This window comes from Equus quagga, chromosome 12 (genome assembly GCF_021613505.1).
Source record: "Equus quagga isolate Etosha38 chromosome 12, UCLA_HA_Equagga_1.0, whole genome shotgun sequence".
NCBI lineage: Eukaryota > Metazoa > Chordata > Mammalia > Perissodactyla > Equidae > Equus > Equus quagga.
This window is the reverse complement of record NC_060278.1, coordinates 108020910-108044818: the sequence shown is the minus strand read 5'-3', so window position 1 is coordinate 108044818 and position 23909 is coordinate 108020910. Positions and strand designations below refer to the sequence as shown.

The window sequence follows — 23909 nt, the reverse complement described above, 5'->3', positions numbered from 1 at the left end:
CCTTTGCCCTCCCCTAACATTCTCTCATCACCTGTCCTGCTCCCAGGCCTGGTGTCCACTCCTTCATGGCAGGCTTTGCCAAGTTGTGTTAGTCTCATCTGTGCGTGTGTTTGTAAGACAGAGACTCTCCAAAGCAGGAAGGAGTCTTCTCAAAGAATGCCTGTCCTAACTGATTTGCTAAGGATAAAAGTAAGACATGCTCATTAAATCCAAAGTAAGCAGAAGAAAAGAAATAATACAAATTAGAGCAGAAATCAGTGAAATGAAACACAGAAAATCAATAGAGAAAAATCAACAAAACCAAAAGCTGGTTCTTTGAAAAGATCAATAAAATTGATAAGCATCTAGTCAGACTAAGAAAAAAAGATAAAGGACACAAGTTACTAATATCAGAAATGAAAGCAGGAACATCAATATAGATCCTGTGGACATTAAAAGGATAATAAAGGAATACCATGAACAACTCTATACCCACCAATTGGATAATTTAGATGAAATGGACCAATTCCTTGAAAGACACAATCTGCCAAAACTCACACAAGAAACAGATGTCTGAATAGGCCTATATCTATTAAAGAAATTGAATCAATAATTAATAACCTTCCAAAACAGAAAGCATCAGGCCCAGATGGGTTCACTGATGAATTCTACCAAACTTTTAAGGAAGAAATTATATCAGTTTTCTACAATCTCTTTCAGAGGACAGAAGCAGAGGGAATACTTCCTAACTCATTCTGTGAGGCCGGCATTAGCCTAATGCCAAAACCAAAGACATTACAAGAAAAGAAAAGCACACACCAGTACCTCTCATGAACACAGATGAAAAATCAACAAAATATTAGCAAATAGAATAAAAAATGTATAAAGTACTACACATCACAACCAAATGGGATTCATACCAAGCATGCAAGGCTGGTTCAGTACTCAAAAATCAATTATTGCAATCCATCACCATCAACAGGCTAAAAAAGAAAAATCATATGATCATATCAACAGATACAGAAAAAGCATTTGACAAAATTCAACACCAATTTATGATTAAAAAACCCCTCAGTAAACTATTAATAGAGTGGAATTTCCTCAAGTTGAAAAAGAACATCTACAAAAACTTACAGCTAATACACTTAATGGTGAGAAACTCAAAGCTTTCCCATTAAGATCAGGAACAAAGCAACGATGTCTCCTCTACCATCCTTTTAACCTTATCGTGGAAGGACCAGCTAATGTAATAAGATAATGAAAGGAAATAAAAGGCATACAGATTAAGAAGGAAGATGACAAACTGTCTTTGTTTGCAGATGACATAATTGTCTATGTAAAAAATCTAAAAGAATCAACAAAAAAACTCTGGAACTAATCAGTGATTATGGCAAGACTGCAGCATACAAGGTTAAGATACAAAAGTCAATCACTTTCCTATATATCAGCAAGAACAAGTGGAATTTGAAATTAAAAATCTAATACCATTTATATTAGTACCCTGCAAAATGATACACGTATATATATCAACAAAATATATACAACATATGTAGGAGGAAAACTACAAATGTCCAACGAACAAAATCAAAGAACTAAATGAATGGAGAGAGATTTCATGTTCATGGAAAGAAAGACTCAACATTGTCAAGATGTCAGTTCTTCCCAATATGATCTATAGATTCCATGAAATCCCAAACAAAATCCCAACAAGGAATTTTGTGGATATCAACAAAGTGATTCTTAAGTTCATATGGAAAGGTGAAAGACTCAGGATCGCCAACACAACGTTAAAGGAGAAGGCTTCAGTTGGAAGACTGACACTACTCAACCTCAAGACTCACTTTACAGTGTGGCACTGGTGAAAGTATAGACAATACATCAACAGAACAAAACAGAGAGTCCAGAGATGGACCCACACAAACAGACCACAGTCAAGCAATCTTTGACAAAGGAATAAATACACAGGTGCACAATCTTTCCAACAACTGGTGCTGGAACAATAGACATCCACATGCAGAAAAAATGAATCTAGACACAGACTTTACACCCTTTACAAAAATTAACACAAATGGATCATAGACCTAAATGTAAAATGTAAAACTATAAAAGTCCAAGAAGACAGGAAGAAACCTAGGTGATCTTGAGTATGGTGACGACATTTTGGATATATCACCAAAGGCACAATCCATGAAAGAAATAATAAACTAGATTCACTAAGATTAAAAAACTTCTGCTCTGTGAAAGACAGTCAAGAGAAAGAGGAGATAAGCCATGGACGGGGAGTAAATGTTTGCAAAAGACACCTCTGATAAAGGACTGTCATCCAAAATATACAAAGAACTCTTAAAACTAAACAGTAAAAAAATAAACAACCCAATTTAAAAAATGGGCCAAAAACTTTAGCAGACACCTCACCAAAGGTGAGATACGGATGGCAAGTAAGCATATGAAAAGATGCTCCACATCACGTGTCATCAGGGAAATGCAAATGAAAACAATAAGGAGATATCACCAAACTCCTATTAGAATGGCCAAAATCCACAACACTGACAACACCAAATGCTGACGAGGACGTGGAGCAACAGGAACTGTCGTCACTGGTAGGAATGCAAAATGGTGCAGCCACTTTGGAAGACAGTTTGGTGGTTTCTTACAAAATTCAACATACTCTTACAACACGATCCAGCAATCGGACTTCTTGGTACTTACCCAAAGGAGTTGAAAACTTATGTCCACACATAAATCTGCACGGATGTGTTTATAGTAGCTTTATTCATAATTACTAAAACTTGGAAGCAACTAAGATGTCCTTCAGTGGATGAATGGATAAACAAACTGTGGTCCATCCAGATAGTAGAATACTATTCAGCATTAAAAAGAAATGAGCTATCCAGCCATGAAAAGACATAGTGGAAATGTAAACGCATACCACTAAGGGAAAGAAGCCAGTCTAAAGAACCACACACTGTGTGATTCTAACCATATGATGTTCTAGAAAAGGTAGAACTATGGAGACAGTAAAAAGATCAGCGATCGCCAGGGTTTAGAGGGTGGAGGAGTGAGATGATAAGTGGAGGACAGGGGATTTTTAGGGCAGTGAAAACGCTCTGTATGATACTAAAATGGTGGACGCACGTCATTATACATTTGTCCAAGCCCTTGGAACGGACACCACCAAGAGTGAGCGCTGATGTAAACTGCGGACTCTGGGTGGTGACGACGGGTCAGTGTAGCTTCCTCAGTTATAACAAATGTACGTTTCTGGTGGGAACGTTGACAATGGGGCGGCTGTGCAGGTGTGTGGCAGGGGGTATATGGGAAATCCCTGTACCATTCTCTTAATTTTCCTGTCACTCTAAAACCACTCTAAAAGACAAAATCTTTAAAAAAAATTCGCCTTTGATGGACTTGGGAGTGCCCCCAATGTCCTGCCTATACCTGGCGCTGACTGCACAGGCCTACAAAGGTGCCATGTGTGTGAGCACATGCGTGTGCAAGCGTATCACAGGAGTGTGTGTATACACTGCAGCTGCAGTGTCCAGCACGAAACACAAACACGCAGCCTGTAACGCACCTTCTGCGCTGGTCCAGGCATTGTAGTTGCCCTGCATGGAAATCCAGTTGTTAGAATAAAATACACTTTCCACTATGACTTGATCAAGCAGGACAGCCTCCCGCTGATTCACGGGCAGGCCTGCCTTAGATGGGGTCTCCCCCATCTCCCGAAATTAAATTCTACTGTAGATGCACATGATGCTGACTCTTAGAGAATTTGGGTTGACAAGGTGTTTGATACAAAAATTTCTTCGGGGGGGCCAGCCCCATGGCCGAGTGGCTCAAGTTCCAAGTGCTCCACTTTGGCGGCCTGGGGATCGCAGGTTTGGATCCCGGGCGCAGACCTACTCCACTCATCAGCCATGCTGTGGAGGCACCCCACATACAAAGTAGAGGAAGACTGGCACAGATGTTAGCTGTTAGGGCCAGCCTTCCTCACCAAAAAAAAAATTTCCTTGAGTGTCCGCATTGGACAAGACAATGCCTGCCAGGCTCCATCAACACTATGTTAAATGGATAAATAAATTTAAAAAAATGTTGCAGTTTTTATGATTAATAATCAATGAATCTGCTGACTGCCAGGCGCTTTTCTGCTTCAGCACCACAGAGGTCTACAAACATAGAACAGCCATGACAGTGGGAGCGGGATTTGAACTTGAGAGAGGCAAACAACAAGCGATCCTCGCCACCGCCCCGCCAGGCGAAGCAGAATCCTTTTATGGGCCTTTCCTACTGTGAATAGTTTTCCCCCTAAAAGTAACATTTTATTTACAGACATTTTCTAGAACCAACATTGAATTTTTTCCTCCAGGCACTTTATCTCAGAGACTCAAAACTTTGGGAGAGTTACGGACAGATATGAGAAGGTGATAAAAGCAAAGAGCCCACTTCCTGCACTCGATGGCAGGGGTTCAGGGACCCCATATCGCGTCCCCTGGCACTAGAAGCAGGGGCTCAATTTGCAGATGGCAGCAATCTCCAGAGATGCCTGACAGCGTCCAAGGGCCCAGCCCTCAACAGGATGGACTTAGGGCTGAATGTGAGAACAAACATGAGGGCTTGAGCTTCAACCCCAAACACCGGTGCTGAAAGGCCCAGGAGGACAGGCTGCGCTCGGGGCTCGCAAATACAGCAAGTGCAGCACGTCCCAAGTGCAGCAGGGCAGCGAGCCTGGGCGCGTCAGCCACAGCAGAGCTTCTAGAATGAGTTCTACCCTCCCTGCTCCTGTGAGGCCATGGAAGATTAGGATAAACTCCTAATCTTCCACATGCCGGTCTACCTGAGTACAGGGGCTCCCAGGGCCAGCTGGCATCTGTGAATACTTGACAGGCACCAACTCCTTTACTCCCCAGATGGCCTGTTCATTCATTCCACTGGCACTGATGGTGTGCGAGCACCCCTGAGCTGCAGACACAGCACGAACTATTGGATGAAGCCCCTGACCTCATGGTATTTACATGGTGGGGGAGACGCATAAGCGAAGTCAGGTGGGGGTTGTGCAGCGGGGAAAGTAAGGCCAAGCGAAGAGCCCACAGAACCGCTGCGAGGAGGGGTCGGCTGTTCGCACAGGGCTGGCTTCCTGGACAAGGAGGTGTGTTAAATCCAGTGGAGCTGCGCACACCTCTGGGGGACAGTGAGAGTCCTGTGGTCAGCAGATCATGGTTGGTGTGTGTGAGGAGCAACGAGGGCCCATGCACAGCTGGGTCTCAGGGAGCATGGGGAGGAGACGAGCCCATGGATGACCAGGACAGGCCACACAGGTTCTGGGAAGCCCCTGAAGGGATGTGAGCAAGGGGTGACATTACCTGACATCTGGCGGTGTGGGAAACACACCAGAAAAGGGGTGATGGCAGTGAGAGGGAGACCACAGGAGGCCAGGTCCTGGCAGGAAGGATGGACAGCATGTAGAGAGAAGGAGAAATGGCTGGACCTCAGGTCAGTTCCAAGGAGCCAAGAGGACTTACGGCCATCTGGACATCAGGTGCAAAGTCAAGAGAGTGATAACATGGCTCCAGGCCACAGGCAGGTCAGAGGCACCACATACAGGGATGGGAATAGTCTGGGTTGGAGGCAAAGATCAAGAGCTCATATCTGAAGACATTAGGGCAGCAATGCCTACCAGACCCCACGTGGATGTGCTGAGTCAACAGAGAGGCATCCTGGAGCTCAGGGGACATGGGCTGAAGGAATGAACCCAACGAATGAGAGCTGGAAATGGTATGGAAAGCCATTCACACAGCAGTGACCCACGGACTCTCACTCAGAACCAGGCACTCCATGGACAAGGTATCATGGTGCACAGACAGATGCAGGCACTGTCCCTCATGCAGACAATAGTCAAACATGTAAGTTAGATAATCAATAATAACTGATTAATTGGTGGGTTAATGGGGAAACAGGCAATAGTCAGATAATGACAAAACCAATGTAAAATTGCAACTGTGTCCAAGCTATGAAGGAAAGCTCAGGGTGTTGTCATAAGAGCTGAGGACGAGGGGGTTTGATCTAATCAACCAGGAAAGGGGGCCGAGACAGGAGGGGGACATGCCCAGGGCTGCAAGGGCAGGCCGGCAGCTCCTTCCTACAACAGGTCCCACCTCAGGCGGGTGGGCTGGCCCCGCTGCAGAGAGCCCCAGGAACGGGTAGGGGTGGGGATGAAAGACCCTGGGGGCTGACTTTGCTCAACAAGGAGAGGAATACGTCACGCCATGAAGAGTGGTGTAGCAGGTGGAACGGTGACCTCCAAAGATAATGTGCACCCGGAAAACTGTGAATGTGACCTTATTTGGGAAAAGATGTAATCTGTTTTTGCAGATGTAATTAAGGATCTCAAAAGAGGAGATCATCCAGATGGGCCCTAAATCCAATGACTAGTGTCCTTATAAGAAAAGGAGAGGACACAGGGAGAAAAAGAGAAGGCGATGTGAAGATGAGGCAGAGACCAGAGCGATGTGGCCTCAAGCCCAGCGCCGCCTGGAGCCACCAGAGGTGAAAGAGGCAGGAAGGATCATCCCCTCGAGCTGGAGGGAGCATGGTTTAGTGGGTAGAGGTGAGGGATGCTGCTAACACCCTACAGAGCAGAGAGAAGCCCCCACCACGGAGAATCATCCAGCCCCCTCTGTCCGCGGTGCTGAGCTTGAGGGACCCAGCTCAGCCTGTGACCCTGCTTACAGCAGCTGTTCTCGATATGGTCCCATGTAACCCAATCCTGCAGGAGGCTGACGGGTGCTTAGGGGAGCGTTCCCAGGCCAGATAAATTTGGGAAACACTGCAGGCTTCAGCCTCCTCTGAGATGTTGGGGGCCCTTTGGCCAATGACTGGCTCCGAGTTTCTGCCAAGAAGACACTGATTCAACTGTCAAAGTCAGCCTCTTGCACACACGGGATGTCAGTGCCCTGCATACACTGCAGCATGCACTCCCAGGAATGCTTCACTAGACCAGGTGAGGAGAGGCTCAGAGGAATGCAAGGGGACTGGAAGGGTGAAAGCCAAGGCTGCTGTCTAACATGGGCTCCTGGTCTGTCCACTTGGTCATGGTGCCCACTGCCCGTACACCCTGAGTACCAGCCAGGAGCAGGGTCAACATCAGCCCATTCCCCATTTCCCACCCAACACCGATGGAGGAAGGAACTTCCTCGGCCAGATCCCCCAGTGCCTCACCCAGAGCTCTGCCCATGGCCATACAGTCACCATGAGATGCTTCCAGGGAGAACAATACCCTTCACTCAACAACAACAACCCCGCCTCCAAGGCCGACAGCCATGTCCACCCCCGGCCCTCCCGTGAGTGACAGGCACTCAGCACAGGCTGCGCCAGGTGCACAGTAAACTCTCTCAGTGTTGCCTACTCCTGGCCTGCGCCTCTGCTATTTATTATGGGGGTGTCTGTCTTCCTGAGCCCGAGTCCCCAAGGGGAGGACAGAGCAATTACTCTGACCTCAAGAACACATCACAAGGACAGATACAGAGCTGGCGGTCCCAAACAAGCAGGCACCATCACATGTACCCCATTCCTGAGATGGCCATTGGAATCAATCCCCTCCTCCCCCTTCCACCTCATCTAGCTTTCCAATTAGCATTTTTCGCTATATTTTCCAAACACTGGACATCTGAGTACCACCTACTCTGCTTTCTGCCATGTCATGCCAAGTAGTGATAGTCTCAAAGCCACTTGCTGAGTCACTTCTGTGTTTTTTCAAACATACATGAAAATTAATATGCAATTATCAAAATCAAACAAGCTCCCTCGGTGCCTCCTAACCGGTGCCTGAGCCGTCGGCACGCACCCCTGCTCGTCTTCAGAGGGGAGTCTCCTTCCATTACTCCCGGGCGCAGGCCCCCGACCCTGTCCCTCCTCTGTGCTCGCGGCAGAAGCGCCAACTCAAGCACAGGCTCTGCGCCCCGCCCCACGACCCCACCTCCCACAGGCAGGATCCACCCTCTCCTCACCAGAAATGATGGAGTCATTCAGCGCCTCCTCGTCCTGATACAGAAGCAGGTCGTCCTTGAGTTCGGAGTTCAGGATCAGGTTCTCCTTGTTCTCCTCGGACTCCTGAGCTGCTGTCCGCTTGTTGTCCGTGGCCCCGTCGAAGCTCCAAGCCTCCTCCCGCTCCTTGCCCCGCTCCATGCTGGACGTTCTCGACAGACGGACGTCCACCCGCTTCCTCGGGGACCCTTTACTGTCCCTTCCTTGAAAACTGCATCGGAAAAAGAATTCAGGTTGCACGTTGTCCCCTTCACCTGGAAACCCAGCAAACCAACTTAGGGGCTTACAATGAATGTTGCAAAGACAGCCCTCAAGTGCATGTGACTTCTCGGCTTCTGCCCTAACTACACAGGACAAGAAGCGCCGGAGGGCACACACGACTTTGAGTCCCAGGTACACGGCCATTCAGAACGCACTGTGTTGAACGGCACAGACGTGCATGTAATAAAACCTGCCAAAACTCAGTGCAACTTAGACCAAGGACTTCCCGAGAACAGAGACGGGCATTTTCCAAACCATATGTATGTTCTGTCATCTGTTCTGCCCTCCAACAATTCACTTCTCCTTTGCACTTTATGACCCACATGAGATCAAGAATAAAAGAGTGAGTTTAGGAACAGGCTTTCTTACACTCTGGCCTGATGGAAACTGGAAGCCTTCAGAGCCCTCGGACAAGGGGACAGTTACTTCTTTCTCACGACTCTCCTGTGACGCTCCCACCCCACCCTGGATCCTCTGCGGGGGCTTTGCGGCCAGGTTCCCATGGTGCCTACACCTTCCGCCTGTCCCATCCCGGAATGTGGCAATGAGGACCAGCAACGTAACTTGCAGAGCCCAATGCAAAGTGAAAATGTGGGGCTCCTCGTTCCAAAGTTATTAAGAATTTCAAGAAGGCAATAGCAAAGCCCTGAGCCCAGCCCTGGGCGCCCCCCCCCCCCCGCCCCGGTGACTGCACAGGTGCACCCCATGAGGCTGGCCAGAGTGGGAGTCCAGGTGCACAGGTGTCCCTCACCAGGAGAAGGCCTCACCTGTCCTGGCGGTGCTTGGTGGCCAGCGCCCTGTGCAGCTCCTCGATGACACGGCTGGGGGGCAGTGGCCGGTGGACAGTGGTAAGATGCGGAGACCCCGTGGGCGTGGAAAGCTGTCCTCGGAGGAGCGGGTCAGTACTCTTCCCTCCAGAGCCTTGGAAGAGTGCAGGCTGGCCTGCAGGTGCGAGAGGAACCAACAGGAACCTAATCTCAGGGTGTGGGGAGGAGGGCCTTACTGAAAGACAAGACCATGAGCAGACAGGACACAGGCCCCTGGCCCGGCGAACCTACCATCACCCAGTCCAAGATGCTGCCCCAGACCCCTGCCCCCGAAGCCAGAGACAGGGTGTGCCTCGGTCCAGTGCCACTCCAACCACAGAGCCCTCTGCCGGGGCTGAGCTCCAGAGACTCTGTGCCAACAGGCCCCCGCAGGGTCTCAGGCACAGAAAACCCTCCTGCCTGTTCCTCTGCTAGCAACCCAGCTTCCTGAAGCCACACTTCCTTTTGTGGAAGCTGGGAGAATTTCCCAAGCTCTGCAGCCATCACTCAGCCTGGAAGACGACCAGGGCCCCTTCTCTGCATCCCCACACCATCAATTCACGTCTGTCTCCAACCCTCTCCCTGTACCTCACCCAGTGGGAGCTTTCTGGAAGGTGAATCTGATCACAGCTCTGCCATTTTCTTTAAGACGTGATCGGGGCTCATGACCCAGTCCCAGGGTCCCACAGACTGCCCCTGCTCGGCCCTCTGGCTTTATTTCCTCCACTGTCTCTATGTTCTTTTCCTTCCAGCATGTGAGGATCTTTCCAGTCCTTGAAGATACCATGTGTTCTCTCTCTACTCTGAACCTTTGTACAGGCTGTTCCCTCTGCCTGAAATGCTTTTCCCCTCCTCTGCCCCAACATCACTATCTCAGGGGAACTTCTGTGAATCCCCACCCTTGTTTGAGTCTCCTGTACCTGTCCTGTGGACCCAGGCAGCCCCAACACCCTTTCCTCCCACTGGAAACCAACTGATTCATCAGCTCTGTCCTTCTCAACCGACTTGGAGCCTCCAGGCAGGGCCTGCATCTCGCTTTCTTACTGCTGCATCCCCAGGCCTGGCACTTAAGACGTGTCCAGTGAACATTTATTTACCTAGGATAAGTCTGCAGATGATTCAGAACAGATGCTCAAACCCAGCCTAAGAAGGCCAGGCGCCCTTCCCTCAGCAGGTGCTTCCTGAGCGTGAGCTCCCAGTCCTGCACAGCGAGAGGTACTCGGGTGGCAGGAAGCACGGGTTCGTCATTACACGAATCTGGCCTCCATTCTCAATCTGCCACTTCCTAGCTGTGAGACCCGGGCAAGTCCCATTGGCTCTTGAAGGCTCAGCCTTCCTGACTGTAAAATGGGCTAACAGCTCCCGGGCGGGGCCCACAGGAGCCTAGCAGGAGGCAGAGGGTCTGGCACCCAGTAGGTGTTCAGACACAGATTCTCCTTCCTACATGTGTCTCAGCAGAGGCAGGCTCCAGCTGGATGGGTACAAACAAATCAAATCCCCTTTTAAACACCAACAGGAGAAAAAGAAAGAGATATAAACCACATCTACTTCCCAAAAACCAAAACGTTTCCGATGCCATCCTGGAATGTGGATGGCATCAAAAGAAGAAGAACTCAAAGCTAGAAGGGAGCTTCTGAATCTCCTTGAGGACTTGCTGTGGAGCTTTCTCCAGGAACATCTGCTGGACACAGCCATGTAAGAGGGAGACAGCCCAGGCCCTGCCCTCAACGGGCCTCCGGGCCAGGTGGGCGGAGCAGGCAGAGGAATAGCAGCCAGAAAGCAAAGCGATCAGGGAGAGGGCTGAGCGGGTGGACAGGCTCAGAGTACTTGGGCGCAGGCGCAGGGCACTGAGGTGAACCTCTCTGCAGAGGGGACATCTGAGCTGAGAGCCTAGGGATGAGATGGTGCCAGCAGTGCAAGATGTGGCCAGGCATGGGCAGGGCAGAGTAGAGTGGGGGCTCCACCCAAGGGGGGTCCCCAAGACACTCCGCCAGCTCATCCTCCAGCAGCCTCAGCCCCTCCAGGGTCTGCCCCTGCTCGGCACAGCGACCACGTTCCAAGCAGGTGATGCTCTAACCATCATTGCCTCTGATCCTCACCCAAGTCCTACCAGGAAGGCACTACTAGCCTGTTGTACACATGGGGAAACCGAGGCAACATGGCTTGCCTGTGCTTACTCAGCTGGAATTCCCCCCAGGGTCCCCTACCGTCAATCATAGACACACCGAACATGTGTCTCCCACTTACCACTCTGCTGAGCACTCTACCTGCCCAGGGGACCTCTTATCACTCCCATTTCTCAGAAGAGCAAACTGAGGTTCAGAAGCCCACTCAAGGTCATGCCTCCAGGAGGTGGTGGGGGCTGGGATTGGAATCTGGGACAGTGACGCCCAGCGTAGTTGGCAGAGGCCATGGGACCCCATGCAGGGAGCTGACTGTCACCCAGCTGGACCAGGGCAGGAAAAGCTTTGCCCTGAGGGGGTAACTCACACGTCTCCAGGGTCCAGGCAGGTTGAACAAAGGTGAGTCAGGGGGACTCGTGCAATTCATACAAAAGGGCAGGGATGCGGCAGACAGAGGAACGCCTGCCCTTCTCAGGGGTGCTGTGGCGACTCAGGGGACTGCCAGAGAGAGGACTTCAAGAAAAGCCAGAAATGTGGACTACAGGTAAAAATTTCCCCACATTTTCATACATCATATTTAATATCTAAACATACTTTAACACGTTTAAAATGTTGGCAACCCATTTGAAAAAAATATTAAAACACCATGCAGACCCAGCAAAGCAAGTCTGTGGGTGGGATTCGGGGCAGGTGACTCCCCGACGCCCAGCGGAGGGTGGGGTGAGGAAGCCGGCAGGATGGGGGCAGCTGCAGCCAGCAGGTCTCAGACAAGAAAGGCCCAGTGGAGACTCAGCTTGTGCGGGCTGTCCCCCCGAGCCCCAGTGAAGCCCAGGAGAGGAGCCTCTCTTCCTCTGCTGCCACCTTGCGTCCACATGCTGAAACCAACATCTCCCGGAAAAGAAAAGGAAAAAGGGAGAGCCCAGAAAATTAAGACAAAGTCTCCGAAACATAGTCTCAGCTGTAAGAGATCCAGGCCGCAGTCCAAAGCTTGTGACCACCGTCTTGTCCACTCCTGCTCCTAATCCAGCTCCCACATTAATTGATGTTGCGTCACAAAATGCCCCGATGTCCTGGAGTTCCTTGCAAGTGAGGGGCGGGTGGAAGTCAGAGGCCCCCGAGAACCCAGAATTTAGCACGTGGGAACAAAGCAGAGCAGTCACTTAGACTAAACTCATGCAGTCAGAGGCCTGATCTTTCCCAATCATGGCACAGGCAGAGTCTCTGGGCCACTGAGCTATTGAGGGTCCATACAAATTACACGTGAGCTGGAATGAAGCGCCGCGATGGTGCCTAACCATATGGAGTTCCCATGGTTTCAGATCTCAATGGATGGAAAAGGGGATTAGCACAGAGACAGTAACAAGATCCAAGACAGCATTATTTTGCCTCAAAACTGTCAAAACTGACTGTAGTGGAGCCATTTTAAAAAATGGAGTTGGAACTGCCTTTCCAGAGAAACTGCCTTGCTGTTCTGAATCTCTGGACTGGGCCAAAATGGCAATCATTTTACAAGCCGTTGTTTGAGATGTCAGCAGGAGAACAGACATCCTGACCACAAAGACTGAGGATAGTGGACTTTCTGAAGACAGAATCAACAGCCAATCAGCATTTAGCCAAGACTAGCTCTCTGCCTCCAATGCCAATTAAAATTCTTTGTAATACAACCTCTCTTCCCTGCCTTTAAAAGCCCCTGAGTTTTACTCCTTAGTGAGACACTATTTGGGTTTCTACCTGAATCTGTGCTCCCCAAATTGCACTTCTTGAGATCCCATAAACATTTTTGCTTTTCTTGCAGTTTATGCCTCTTATTTGTTGACAAAACTGTTCCTCTAATCTGTGTGGTCACGTCACCCTAGGACTGAATACTTCGACTCATTCCCAGAGATGTAGAAAGATGCAAAAAGCAGACAGCGGGTCAGGACATCCATTTGTTCCTTCAGTCACAGCCATCGGCACTCGCCCAGCACTGCTGTGTGCCAGGCATGGGCATCTGAGGGTGAACCAGAGACACGACGGCTCTCGTGAGGCTACAATCTGGGGAGGGAGGCAGAGTCGGACAAATAATGCTACAGGCAAGGAGTATTTGGTTCCTGCGCTGCTATCACAAGGTGAGTACCTTAGAACAACAGAAGTGTATCCTCTCACGGTTCTAGAGGGCAGAAGTCCAAACTCAGCAGGGCTGGTTCCTTCTAGGGGCGTGAGGGAGAAACAGCCCCAGGCCTCCACCCCAGCTTCTGGTGGTTGCTGGCAATCCTCGGCATGCCTTGGCTTGTAGACGTCACTTAAGTCTCTGCCTCCATCTTCACATCATCTTCTCTGTGTGTCCATTTGTGCCTCTCAAAAGGACACCCTCATTGGATTTAGGGCCCACCCTAACCGAGGATGAATCTCACTTGATCTTTATCTAATTACATCTGCAAAGACCCTTTTCCAAATAGGCTATGTTCTGAGGTTCCAGGTGGATGTGAATTTTGAGGGGACACCATTCAACCTGCCACACACAGTGAGGCGACGTGGTACACGCTGGAAGGCAAGGTGCATGCTGCTGTGGGGTCGGGGTCAGGGGAGGCTGCCCTGAAGGAGGCACGGGGAGGCACAGGCATCGACCAGGTGAAGCGAGGGAAGGCTGTTCCAGCGGGGAAGCAGTGCAGGGCTTATGAGCTTCGGGCCAGATCTAGGTTCGAATCGCCATCAGCTACGGGACCTGGGAGATGTTGCTGGAACCTCCTGAGCCTCAGTTTCCTCAACTGTAAATTGAGCACCTGTGCCCTCTCTCGAGGGCCTGGCCCATGGGTTCTGAATGGGCTGTGTGTACTCGGCCTCCTTGGAGTGCCTGGGCTGGTAAGTGGTATTACAGGTGGCAGTCAAGGGCTTAGAGCAAAACTACTGAGCTCTGCCATCCATTGTCATCTTCAGACCCACCTCTGCTACCAAAGGTAACATGTAAGGATTTACTTTTATAAACAATCACCTCTTAGCGAAGGGCCTGCTTTTTCCCTGAGATCAGCAGTGTCTCCTGTTTTCCGCAGTGATGGGACAAGAGAAACTCAAGCTGGAAAGGTAAATGTCTCGACTTCCTGGGATTATTCACGCAGCATGGCTAAGGCTACAGAAGTAGATGCCTTTGGGGGCCTCTGCCCAGCTGTGCTCCCCTCTCTGCCCAGCACCCTACAGTCTGGTGTTTATTCCAGGCTCTGCCTTGCTGGACAGAGCTCACTGGAGAGAGAATCAGTGAAACAGAGGTGAGCAGAGACGGTGAGAGAGACTGAGGTAGGGAAGGGGATGGGGAGAATGAGAGAGAGAGAGATTGACTCAGAAAGAAGCAGAAATAGAAGGACAGACACCTGAACATCCAGACAGACAGAACGTCCTCATCCTGTGGGCTGGTTGCATCCCCTGCATTCAGGTTCTAGAAGACACTTTTGATTCCTGCAAACAGACTGCTCCATTTGCCTGAGGGAGCCCTAGTGGTCTGCTCTTGAGAACCAGAGCTCCTCACTAAGAACAGCCCTCCTACCTCCAGTTCTGCTCCCCTGGATCTGCCCAGAGCCCTGATCACAGAAGCAAAGGGTGAGAACCAGTCCACAGTAGCAGCCCAATCAGGCCTGGTTGAAGGCATAGATGGATGGATGGACGGAAGGAAGGAAGGAAGGAAGGAAAGGAGGATGGAAAGGAGGATGGATGGGTGGATAGGCAGATGCATGTGGACCCACCTGTGACATTTTTTGTAGTTTTGGAGCCTGCCTTGGGCGGCGGGGTGGGCAGCAGTGGGGGGCTGGGGAGCTGGCCCATGGATCTCTCCAGGGGTCTTGGAGGACTGTCCAGGGACTCGGACCCAGCTAAGGCTTCAGAGGAATCATCCATGGTAGGCGGAAGGCTGCCGGCAGCATCTGTTTCTTCACCTCTGGATGCTGACGGCATCTTGGCTGGTTCAAAGGCAAAACAGAGAATTCACAAACTATGGTTCCTCCGACTGGGGTGGATGTGTGTGAGGAGAGAAAGGGGCTTTGGCTGGGTGGGACATGGAGCAGAGTACAGAGGGGTCACTTCACACACAGACACATACTTCCTGTGAGTTCAACTATCAACAGAAACATCAGAAGCCAACAGAGGAGGAGGGGGAAAGAAGGAGGGAAATAACTTCAAGAGTCCAGATGATTCTGTCCCATTTTCCACTCAATAGGTGGTGCCAAAGCTCCAAGCTCACCTAGAGCAGGGGGTGCTGCCCATGATCACACGCTTTAGAACGAGACACACTCAGGCTCCAGTCGGCCCCTGCACTCACTCTGTGATCTTGGATAAGTTACTAAACTTCCTGCGCTTCCACTGACCCACATATGTGAAGAGGAGTGGAATTTGTCACCCTAAAATACGTTTCTTTGGCATAAGGATTATTTTAGGCTGGTTATCTTAAAGATAATCTCCATTTGTAAGGGTGTCTCCCTTGATGTACCAGGAAGAGGGGATGACCTTATCTCTAGAAACTCTTATCAGTGCAGAAGGCCAGGACTTAAATCTGCATGATAACCTTAGCCTCGTTTACTGTACTTTTCCTCGTCACCGCTCGTAACTGACTCCCCCTCACCCCCAACATCTTCTTTTGTCTTTAGCTGAAGATGCTATTTAAGGTGGTGGCTTCAGCCATTTTGGCTAGTTACTCGGTTTTCCTGGGTCTCTCCCAGAAGGTATATGTGTTATTAAACTTCTGTTTTTCTCTTGTTAATCTGTCTCTTATTACAGGGTTGTCTCACCCAAGAGCCCACAAAGGTTGAGAGAAAATTATTCTCTTCTCCAACACATACATTACACTAACAACAAAAGTCCCTCACAGGATTGTTGCAAGGTTTAAACAAGAAATGACAATGAGATGTGTGACTGGCACATTGCAGACCCTCAGAATCAGCAGCCACTGATTTTACATGTCTGGTTTTCAGCAGCCCTGCCCCCAGGCATGCCGGCCAAGACCAGGGGCGGGAGAGGGACAGGGTCAACCTTTAAGGAGCGTCAGCCTGCCCAGGGCCCCCTTCCCCTCTCCTTCCAGCTGCTGGCTCAGGATCCCCCAGAACTGCTCCTCCACCTCCTTGAGCACTGCCTCCTGAGCCTGTCCACCCCTCTGCTTTCTCCCAATCCATCAACCCTCTCCTTTCTCACTTTTCTCTTTATCCAGCTCAAGTCCCACCATCCATCACTGCAACAACCTTCCCAGGATATCCTCTAAGTCCTCTGCCTCACTTCCTTCTCATTTAACTCTCTGGAAAAATCCCATCTCTGGACGAAGTCTTCATCTGCTGGTTCCATCCCTGCCAAGTGCCGCAGGAGAAAGACAATGACACAGAAGCACCATTGTGGCCATCTCAGGCACCTCCCCTCCAGGCCTCTCAACTCTGCCTCCCCTGCAGTCACATGCTTCGAACCTTTCTGTCCTTTTCCTACCTCCAGCTTCTCACTTCCCCTTCACCTTCTCCCATGCAGCTTCACCTCCAGCTTTACAGGGGAAACTGAGGCCGTCAGATGGGGGGGCTCTCCTCAGATTCCTAACTCAAACACAAACCTACTGTCCCTGACATCCCCTTTATTCCTTCCTCCCTGATGCAAGAGAGGCAGCCTCTCATCCCACCTCAGGACCCCAGCACACCCTGCCTCCCCAGAGCACATCCCCAGTGCCCAGCCCTGGGCAAGGCCCTGACCACACACTGCCTCGTTTCATCATTACAAACACATAAGGAGGAAGACACTAACACTCCCCGGGGACAGCCCGACTGGACCTGAAGTCACTGTGTGGGACTCATCCATCCACCAGGAAATGCTCCCGGAGGGCCTACCGTGGGCAGGGCGCTGTCCGCGGTGCTGAAAACACAGTGCTGACTGAGGCACGCCCACTCCTTACCTTCCAGAGCTTCCAGCCACACTTTAGAAGCGAACACTGCATGTCCCATTGTTACCACCACTTCTATTCTTTTACTGTCCCTGTTGGGAGTTGAAAACCTCAGGCCTGGCCCTTACTCTTGTGAAGCTCATGCAAATGAAGACTTTGCCTTAGAAGGGCTGGCTCTTCTAACTCCTGATGTGCAAAATCTGAGAAAGAAGATGCCCCTTCCCCACCTCCTGCAGAAGGCAGCTCAGCTCTGTATCATGAAGTTAGCCTGAACTGAGAACAACCGTCACAGGATGCTGCTTGCTCCTGTGTCCTGCATGGATACCCACACTGTTATTGTTGTTATTATTTATAAAACTATCCTCAAATGTGTTATTTGCTAATAGTTTTTAAAGACTCCTAGATTTCAAGACTATCATTATGTCCCATGAAATGTAACCTACAACTTCTACGAGTCTTCAGTTCTGATTGTTTTATTTAATGAGTTTTGCACTAATAATAACATTAAAATAAACATTTTGTGCTTTCTAGGTAAAAACAGTTGTGCGGTTTCCTTGTTAAGCTACATGTGAGCATGGAAATGTCCTTTCTCACCATGTGAGCACCAGTCCAACGACTTTGTTGGGTTTCCTGTCTTGTGTAAATCAGCACAGGGCAGTGGACACTAAGCCTGGGAGACGATGCTCCGGACCCAGGCCCTCAGCGGCCAAGCTTGCAGCTGGAAGCACCAGGCCTGGGGCTGGCAGGAGCTCGCGGTACTCTGTACAGGCTCAGTTTCTGTCCTCTGGGCACCCCACATGTTTCCAAAGTCATGGTTTCTGGGGTGGACAGATGGCACAGGAAGGACTTACCTGGCCTCAAGCATATCCGTCACCCACATCCTTCCTCTGTTGTGTTTGACTCATTTCCAGACGTGTGACGTTGGTCTCTACCTCTCTGAGCCTCTGTTTCCTCATCTGTACAAATATCTGTATAAAATACCTAATTCTGCCCACTACAAGGGAGGTGAGGCTGACGTGAGGTCCCAGATGGAGGTCTGAAGCTGGGCAGCACTTGTCCAACTTTGGACAGTCATGGGCCACGCGGCCTGAGGTAAAAGGTGATTTTAGACCATGGATGAGTCTCCCTCTCGTTCCAAGTCAGGGGTTCTCAACCTCGGCACTGCTGACATTTTGGGCCAGACAATTCTTTGTTGTGAGGGGCTGCCCTGTAAGATGTTTAGCAGCATCCCTGGGCTCTGCAGGCTCAGATGCCAACAGTTCTGACAACCAAAAATGTCTCCAGACACTGCCCAATGTCCCCAGGGGTGGGCGGGAGGGGGAAAATGCCCATGGTTGGGAACCACCACTTGAGGTAGACACTATTTAGATTTCTGAAGAGACACGTCGTAGCATCTACTTGTGAGCAAGGCCCACAGCGAGCTCCAGAGCTGTGACACACTCACAGCACAAGCCTGGGTCCTGCCACCATGGAAACACGGACAGGCCAGTTTCTCCCTCTGGGACACAGTCTCCTTCCACAGACCTGTGAGTCTGGACAAGGTGAGCAGTGTCTGAACTGGACTCCATGGTTCTCTTGGCAGTGTTGCCAAAGGCAGGCTTAACAGGAGACAGAGCGGGCCCGGGGCAGGGTCCCCACCCTGGCTCAGCCAGAGCAGGCCCACCTGGATCTGTCTCAGCACAGTCCTTCAGTCTCCCCACCTTGAACACTTTTCTCTTTGGCTTCTGGACACCACACTCTCCTGGTTCTGCCTTGGTTCCCTCCTGCCACACTGGCTGCACCTGCTCAGCCTCTCGCAGGCTCCACCTGGGCTGTCCCAGAATCCAACTGTTGGTCCTTGACTCCATCTAACTCTCTCACTGGGTGATCCCATCCAGTCCTCTGGCTTCAGAACCAATCCCATCTCTGTCAACCCTTGTCCTTTCCTCAGAGCTCCAGACTCGTACATTATCAGCCACTTTGACATCTCCATCTGGAGGTCAAATAGGTACAATGGAACACATCCAAACCCATCTCTTGATTTCCCATAAGAAACCCCTTCCCAGTCTTCCCCTTCTCTAACTCATCCATCCATCCATCTTGCAAATGTCCTTAAACCATTACAGGGCCCAGGCACTCATCTATGAGCTGTGGACATGGCATTGACCAAGACAAATCCCCATCTTCACCAGGCTTACTACACAGCCCGCCATCCCCAACTGTGCAGTCAGACTGGACACAACAATTGATCCCTCTCTTGCCTTCTCCACCCTGTACCTCGCCCCTTCTAGCTAATTCATGGATAGATCCTGTGTCCTCTACTTCCAAAATATTTCTCACAAGTGTCCACTTGTCCTCCCAGTGGCACCTGCCATGGCCTCTGCCTGGATCTCAGCATGGCCTCTGAGCTCCCAGCCTTGTGGTTCGCCCTGTCCCATATCCATTTGCCAAACTAGGGGTCAGCAAACGTTTTCTGTAAAGGGTGTTGGCTTTGTGGGTCACAGGGTCTCTGCTGGTGCAGAAAACTCTGGAAGGGCTCGCCAATCCAAACAGCAAAAACTCCCCCGCCTGTGCACCAAAGTGTACACACAGCTAGCTCTCACACTCAGTGCTGCCCAATGGAGCTTTCTGAGATGATGGAAACGTTTCCACCCTATCCATTACAGTAGCCACTAGCTACGTGTGGCCAATGAGCACCTGACAAGTGGCTGGTATGACTGGGGAGCTGAATTTTTTTTATTAAGATTATGATAGATTACAACCTTGTGAGATTTCAGTTGTACATTATTGTTAGTCATGTTGTGGGTACACCACTTCACCCTTTGTGTCCTCCCCCAACCCTCTCTTTTCCCTGGTAACCACCGATCAGTTCTCCTTGTCTATATGTTAACTTCCACCTATGAGTGGAGTCATATAGAGTTCGTCTTTCTCTGTCTGGCTTATTTCCCTTAACATAATACCCTCGAGGTCCATCCATGTTGATGCGAATGGAACAATTTTGTCCTTTTTTATGGCTGAGTAGTATTCCATTGTGTATATATACCATATCTTCTTTATCCAATCGTCAGTTTCTGGGCATTTAGATTGGTTCCACGTCTTGGCTATTGTAAATAACGCTACCATGAACATAGGGGTGCAAGGGACTCTTGGGATTGCTGATTTCAGGTTCTTAGGATAGATAACCAGTAGTGGGATGGCTGGGTCATAAGGTATTTCTATTTTTAACTTTTTGAGAAATCTCCATACTGTTTTCCATAGTGGCTGCACTAGTTTGCATTCCCACCAACAGTGTATGAGGCTTCCTTTTTCTCCACAACCTCTCCAACATTTGTCACTCTTGGTTTTGAATATTTTTGCCAATCTAACGGGTGTAAGGTGATATCTTAGTGTAGTTTTGATTTGCATTTCCCTGATGATCAGCGATGATGAACATCTTTTCATGTGTCTATTGGCCATACTTATATCTTCTTTGGAGAAATGTCTATTCATGTCCTCTGCCCATTTTTTGATCGGGTTGTTTGTTTTTTTGTTGTTAAGCCGTGTGAGTTCTTTGTATATTATGGAGATTAACCCTTTGTCAGATAAGTGGCTTGTAAATATTTTTTCCCAATTAGTGGGCTGTTTTTTTGTTTCAATCCCATTTTCCCTTGCCTTGAAGAAGCTCTTTAGTCTGATGAAGTCCCATTTGTTTATTCTGTCTATTGTTTCCCTCATCTGAGGAGTTATAGTGTCCGAAAAGATTCTTTTGAAACTGATGTCAAAGAGTATACTGCCTATATTCTCTTCTAGAAGACTTATTGTTTCAGGCCTAATCTTTAGGTCTTTGATCCATTTTGAGTTTATTTTGGTGTGTGGTGAAAAAGAATGGCCAATTTTCAATCTTTTGCATGTGGCTGTCCAGTTTTCCCAGCACCATTTGTTAAAGAGACTTTCTTTTCTCCAATGTAGGCCCTCTGCTCCTTTGCTGAAGATGAGCTGTCCATAGATGTGTGGTTTTATCTCTGGGCTTTCAATTCTGTTCCACTGATCTGTGAACCTGTTTTTGTACCAGTACCATGCTGTTTTGATTACTGTAGCTTTGTAGTATGTTTTGAAATCAGGGATTGTGATGCCTCCGGCTTTGTTTTTCTTACTCAGGATTGCTTTAGCAATTCAGGGTCTTTTGTTGCCCCATATGAATTTTAGGATTCTTTGTTCAATTTCTGTAAAGAATGTCCTTGGGATTCTGATTGGGATAGCGTTGAATCTGTACATTGCTTTAGGTAGTATGGACATTTTAACTATGTTTATTCTTCCAATCCATGTGCAAGGAATGTCTTTCCATCTCTTTATGTCATCGTCAATTTCTTTCAAGAAAGTCTTGTAGTTTTCATTGTATAGATCCTTCACTTCCTTGGTTAAATTTACCCCAAGGTATTTTATTCTTTTCGTTGCGATTGTGAATGGGATTGAGTTCTTGAGTTCTTTTTCTGTTAGTTCATTGTTAGTGTATAGAAATGCTACTGATTTATGTATGTTGATTTTATACACTGCAACTTTGCTGTAGTTGTTGATTGTTTCTAATAGTTTTTCTATGGATTCTTTGGGGTTTTCTATATATAAGATCATGTCATCTGCAAACAGCAAGAGTTTTACTTCTTCATTACCTATTTGGATTCCTTTTATTTCTTTTTCCTGCCTAATTGCTCTGGCCAACACCTCCAGTACTATGTTGAATAAGAGTCGTGAAAGTGGGCACCCTTGTCTTGTTCCTGTCCTCAGAGGGATGGCTTTCAGTTTTTGTCCATTGAGTATGATGTTGGCTGTGGGTTTGTCATATATGGCTTTTATTATGTTGAGGTACTTTCCTTCTATACCCATTTTATTGAGGGTTTTTATCATAAATGGATGTTGGATCTTGTCAAATGCTTTCTCTGCATCTATTGAGATGATCACGTGGTTTTTGTTTCTCAATTTGTTAATGTAGTGAATCACGTTGATTGACTTGCAGATGTTGAACCATCCCTGTGTCCCTGGTATAAATCTGACTTGATCATGGTGTATAATCTTTTTGATGTATTGCTGTATTCGGTTTGCCAGAATTTTGCCGAGGATTTTTGCATCTATGTTCATCAGTGATATCGGCCTTTAGTTCTCCTTCTTTGTGTTGTCCTTGTCAGGTTTGGGGATCAGAGTGATGTTGGCTTCACAGAATGTGTTACGGAGTACTCCATCTTCCTCAATTTTCTGGAATAGTTTGAGAAGGATAGGTATTAAATCTCCTTTGAATGTTTGGTAGAATTCTCCAGAGAAGCTGTCTGGTCCTGGACTCATATTTTTGGGGAGGTTTTTGATTACTGTTTCTATTTCTTTACTTGTGATTGGCCTATTCAGATTCTCCATTTCTTCCTGATTCAGTTTGGGGAGGTTGTAGGAGTCTAGGAATTTGTCCATTTCTTCTAGGTTGTTCAATTTGTTGGCATATAGTTTTTCATAGTATTCTCTTATGAGCCCTTGTATTTCATTGGTATCTGTTGTGATTTCTCCTCTCTCATTCCTAATTTTATTTATTTGAGATTTCTCTCTTCTTTTCTTGGTGAGTCTGGCTAAGGGTTTATCGATTTTGTTAATTTTTTCGAAGAACCAACTCTTTGTTTCATTGATCCTTTCTACTGTCTTTTTTGTTTCAATATCGTTTATTTCTGCTCTTATTTTTATTATTTCCCTCCTTCTACTGACTCTGGGCTTTGTTTGTTCTTCTTTTTCTAATTCTGTTAGGTGTCGTTTGAGGTTGCTTATGTGAGCTTTTTCTTGTTTAGTGAGGTGAGCCTGTATTGCAATGAATTTCCCTCTTAGGACTGCTTTTGCTGCATCCCAAATGATTTGGTATGTCGTGTTCTCATTTTCATTTGTCTCCAGATAATATTTGATTCTTCTTTAATTTCTTCAATAATCCATTGTTTGTTCAGAAGCATGTTGTTTAGTGTGCACATTTTCGCACCTTTCTCTGCTTTATTCTTGTAGTTGATTTCTAGTTTCATAGCATTATGATGAGAAAAGATGCTTGATATTATTTCAACTCTCTTGTATTTATTGATGTTTGCTTTGTTTCCCAAAATATGGTCTATCCTTGAGAATCTTCCATGTGCACTTGAGAAGAATGTGTAACCTGCTGTTTTTGGATGAAGTGTTCTATATATATCTATTAAGTCCATCTGGTCTAATTTTTCATTTAATTCTATAATTTCCTTGTTGATTTTCTGTCTGGATGTTCTGTCCATTGGTGTTAATGGTGTGTTGAGGTCCCCTACTATGATTGTATTGTTGTTGATGTCTTCTTTTAGTTCTATTAAGAGTTGCTTTACAAATTTTGGTGCTCCTGTGTTGGGTGCATATTTATAAGTGTTATGTCTTCCTGGTGGAGAGTCCCTTTTATCATTATATACTGTCCCTCTTTGTCTTTCTTTATCTGTTTTGCTTTGAAGTCTACTTTGTCTGATATTAGTATAGCGACACCTGCTTTCTTTTGTTCATTATTAGCTTGGAGTATTGTTCTCCATCCCTTCACTCTGAGTCTGTGTTTGTCTTTGGGGCTGAGGTGTGTTTCCTGGAGGCAGCATATTGTTGGGTCTTGTTCTTTTATCCATCCTGCCACTCTGTGTCTTTTGATTGGAGAGTTCAATCCATTTACATTTAGAGTGATTATTGAAATGTGGGGGCCTACCACTGCCATTTTATGTCTTGTTTTCCGGTTTTCTTCTATTTCCTTTGTTTCTCGTCCCATGGTTTAATCTGTTCTGATGGAGAGCTGCTACTCTCTGTTGTTGCCCTTCTACTTATCTCCTTTGCTCTTGGTTTTGTAGCCCC

General features: G+C 48.1%; 1 protein-coding gene across 2 annotated transcripts in view; it reads right to left on the bottom strand.

The window, feature by feature from the left end:
* The window catches only part of PHACTR3 (phosphatase and actin regulator 3), a 244500-nt gene that overhangs the window by 62535 nt on the left and 158056 nt on the right, over positions 1-23909 (bottom strand). For both annotated transcript variants that reach the window (XM_046679337.1, XM_046679335.1), the window contains exons 5-7: positions 14923-15135; positions 9048-9222; positions 7983-8230 (exon numbers count right to left, since the gene is read on the bottom strand). In XM_046679337.1, the coding sequence (XP_046535293.1) occupies positions 7983-8230; positions 9048-9222; positions 14923-15135 (636 nt within the window). The remainder of the gene's footprint in view (positions 1-7982; positions 8231-9047; positions 9223-14922; positions 15136-23909) is intronic.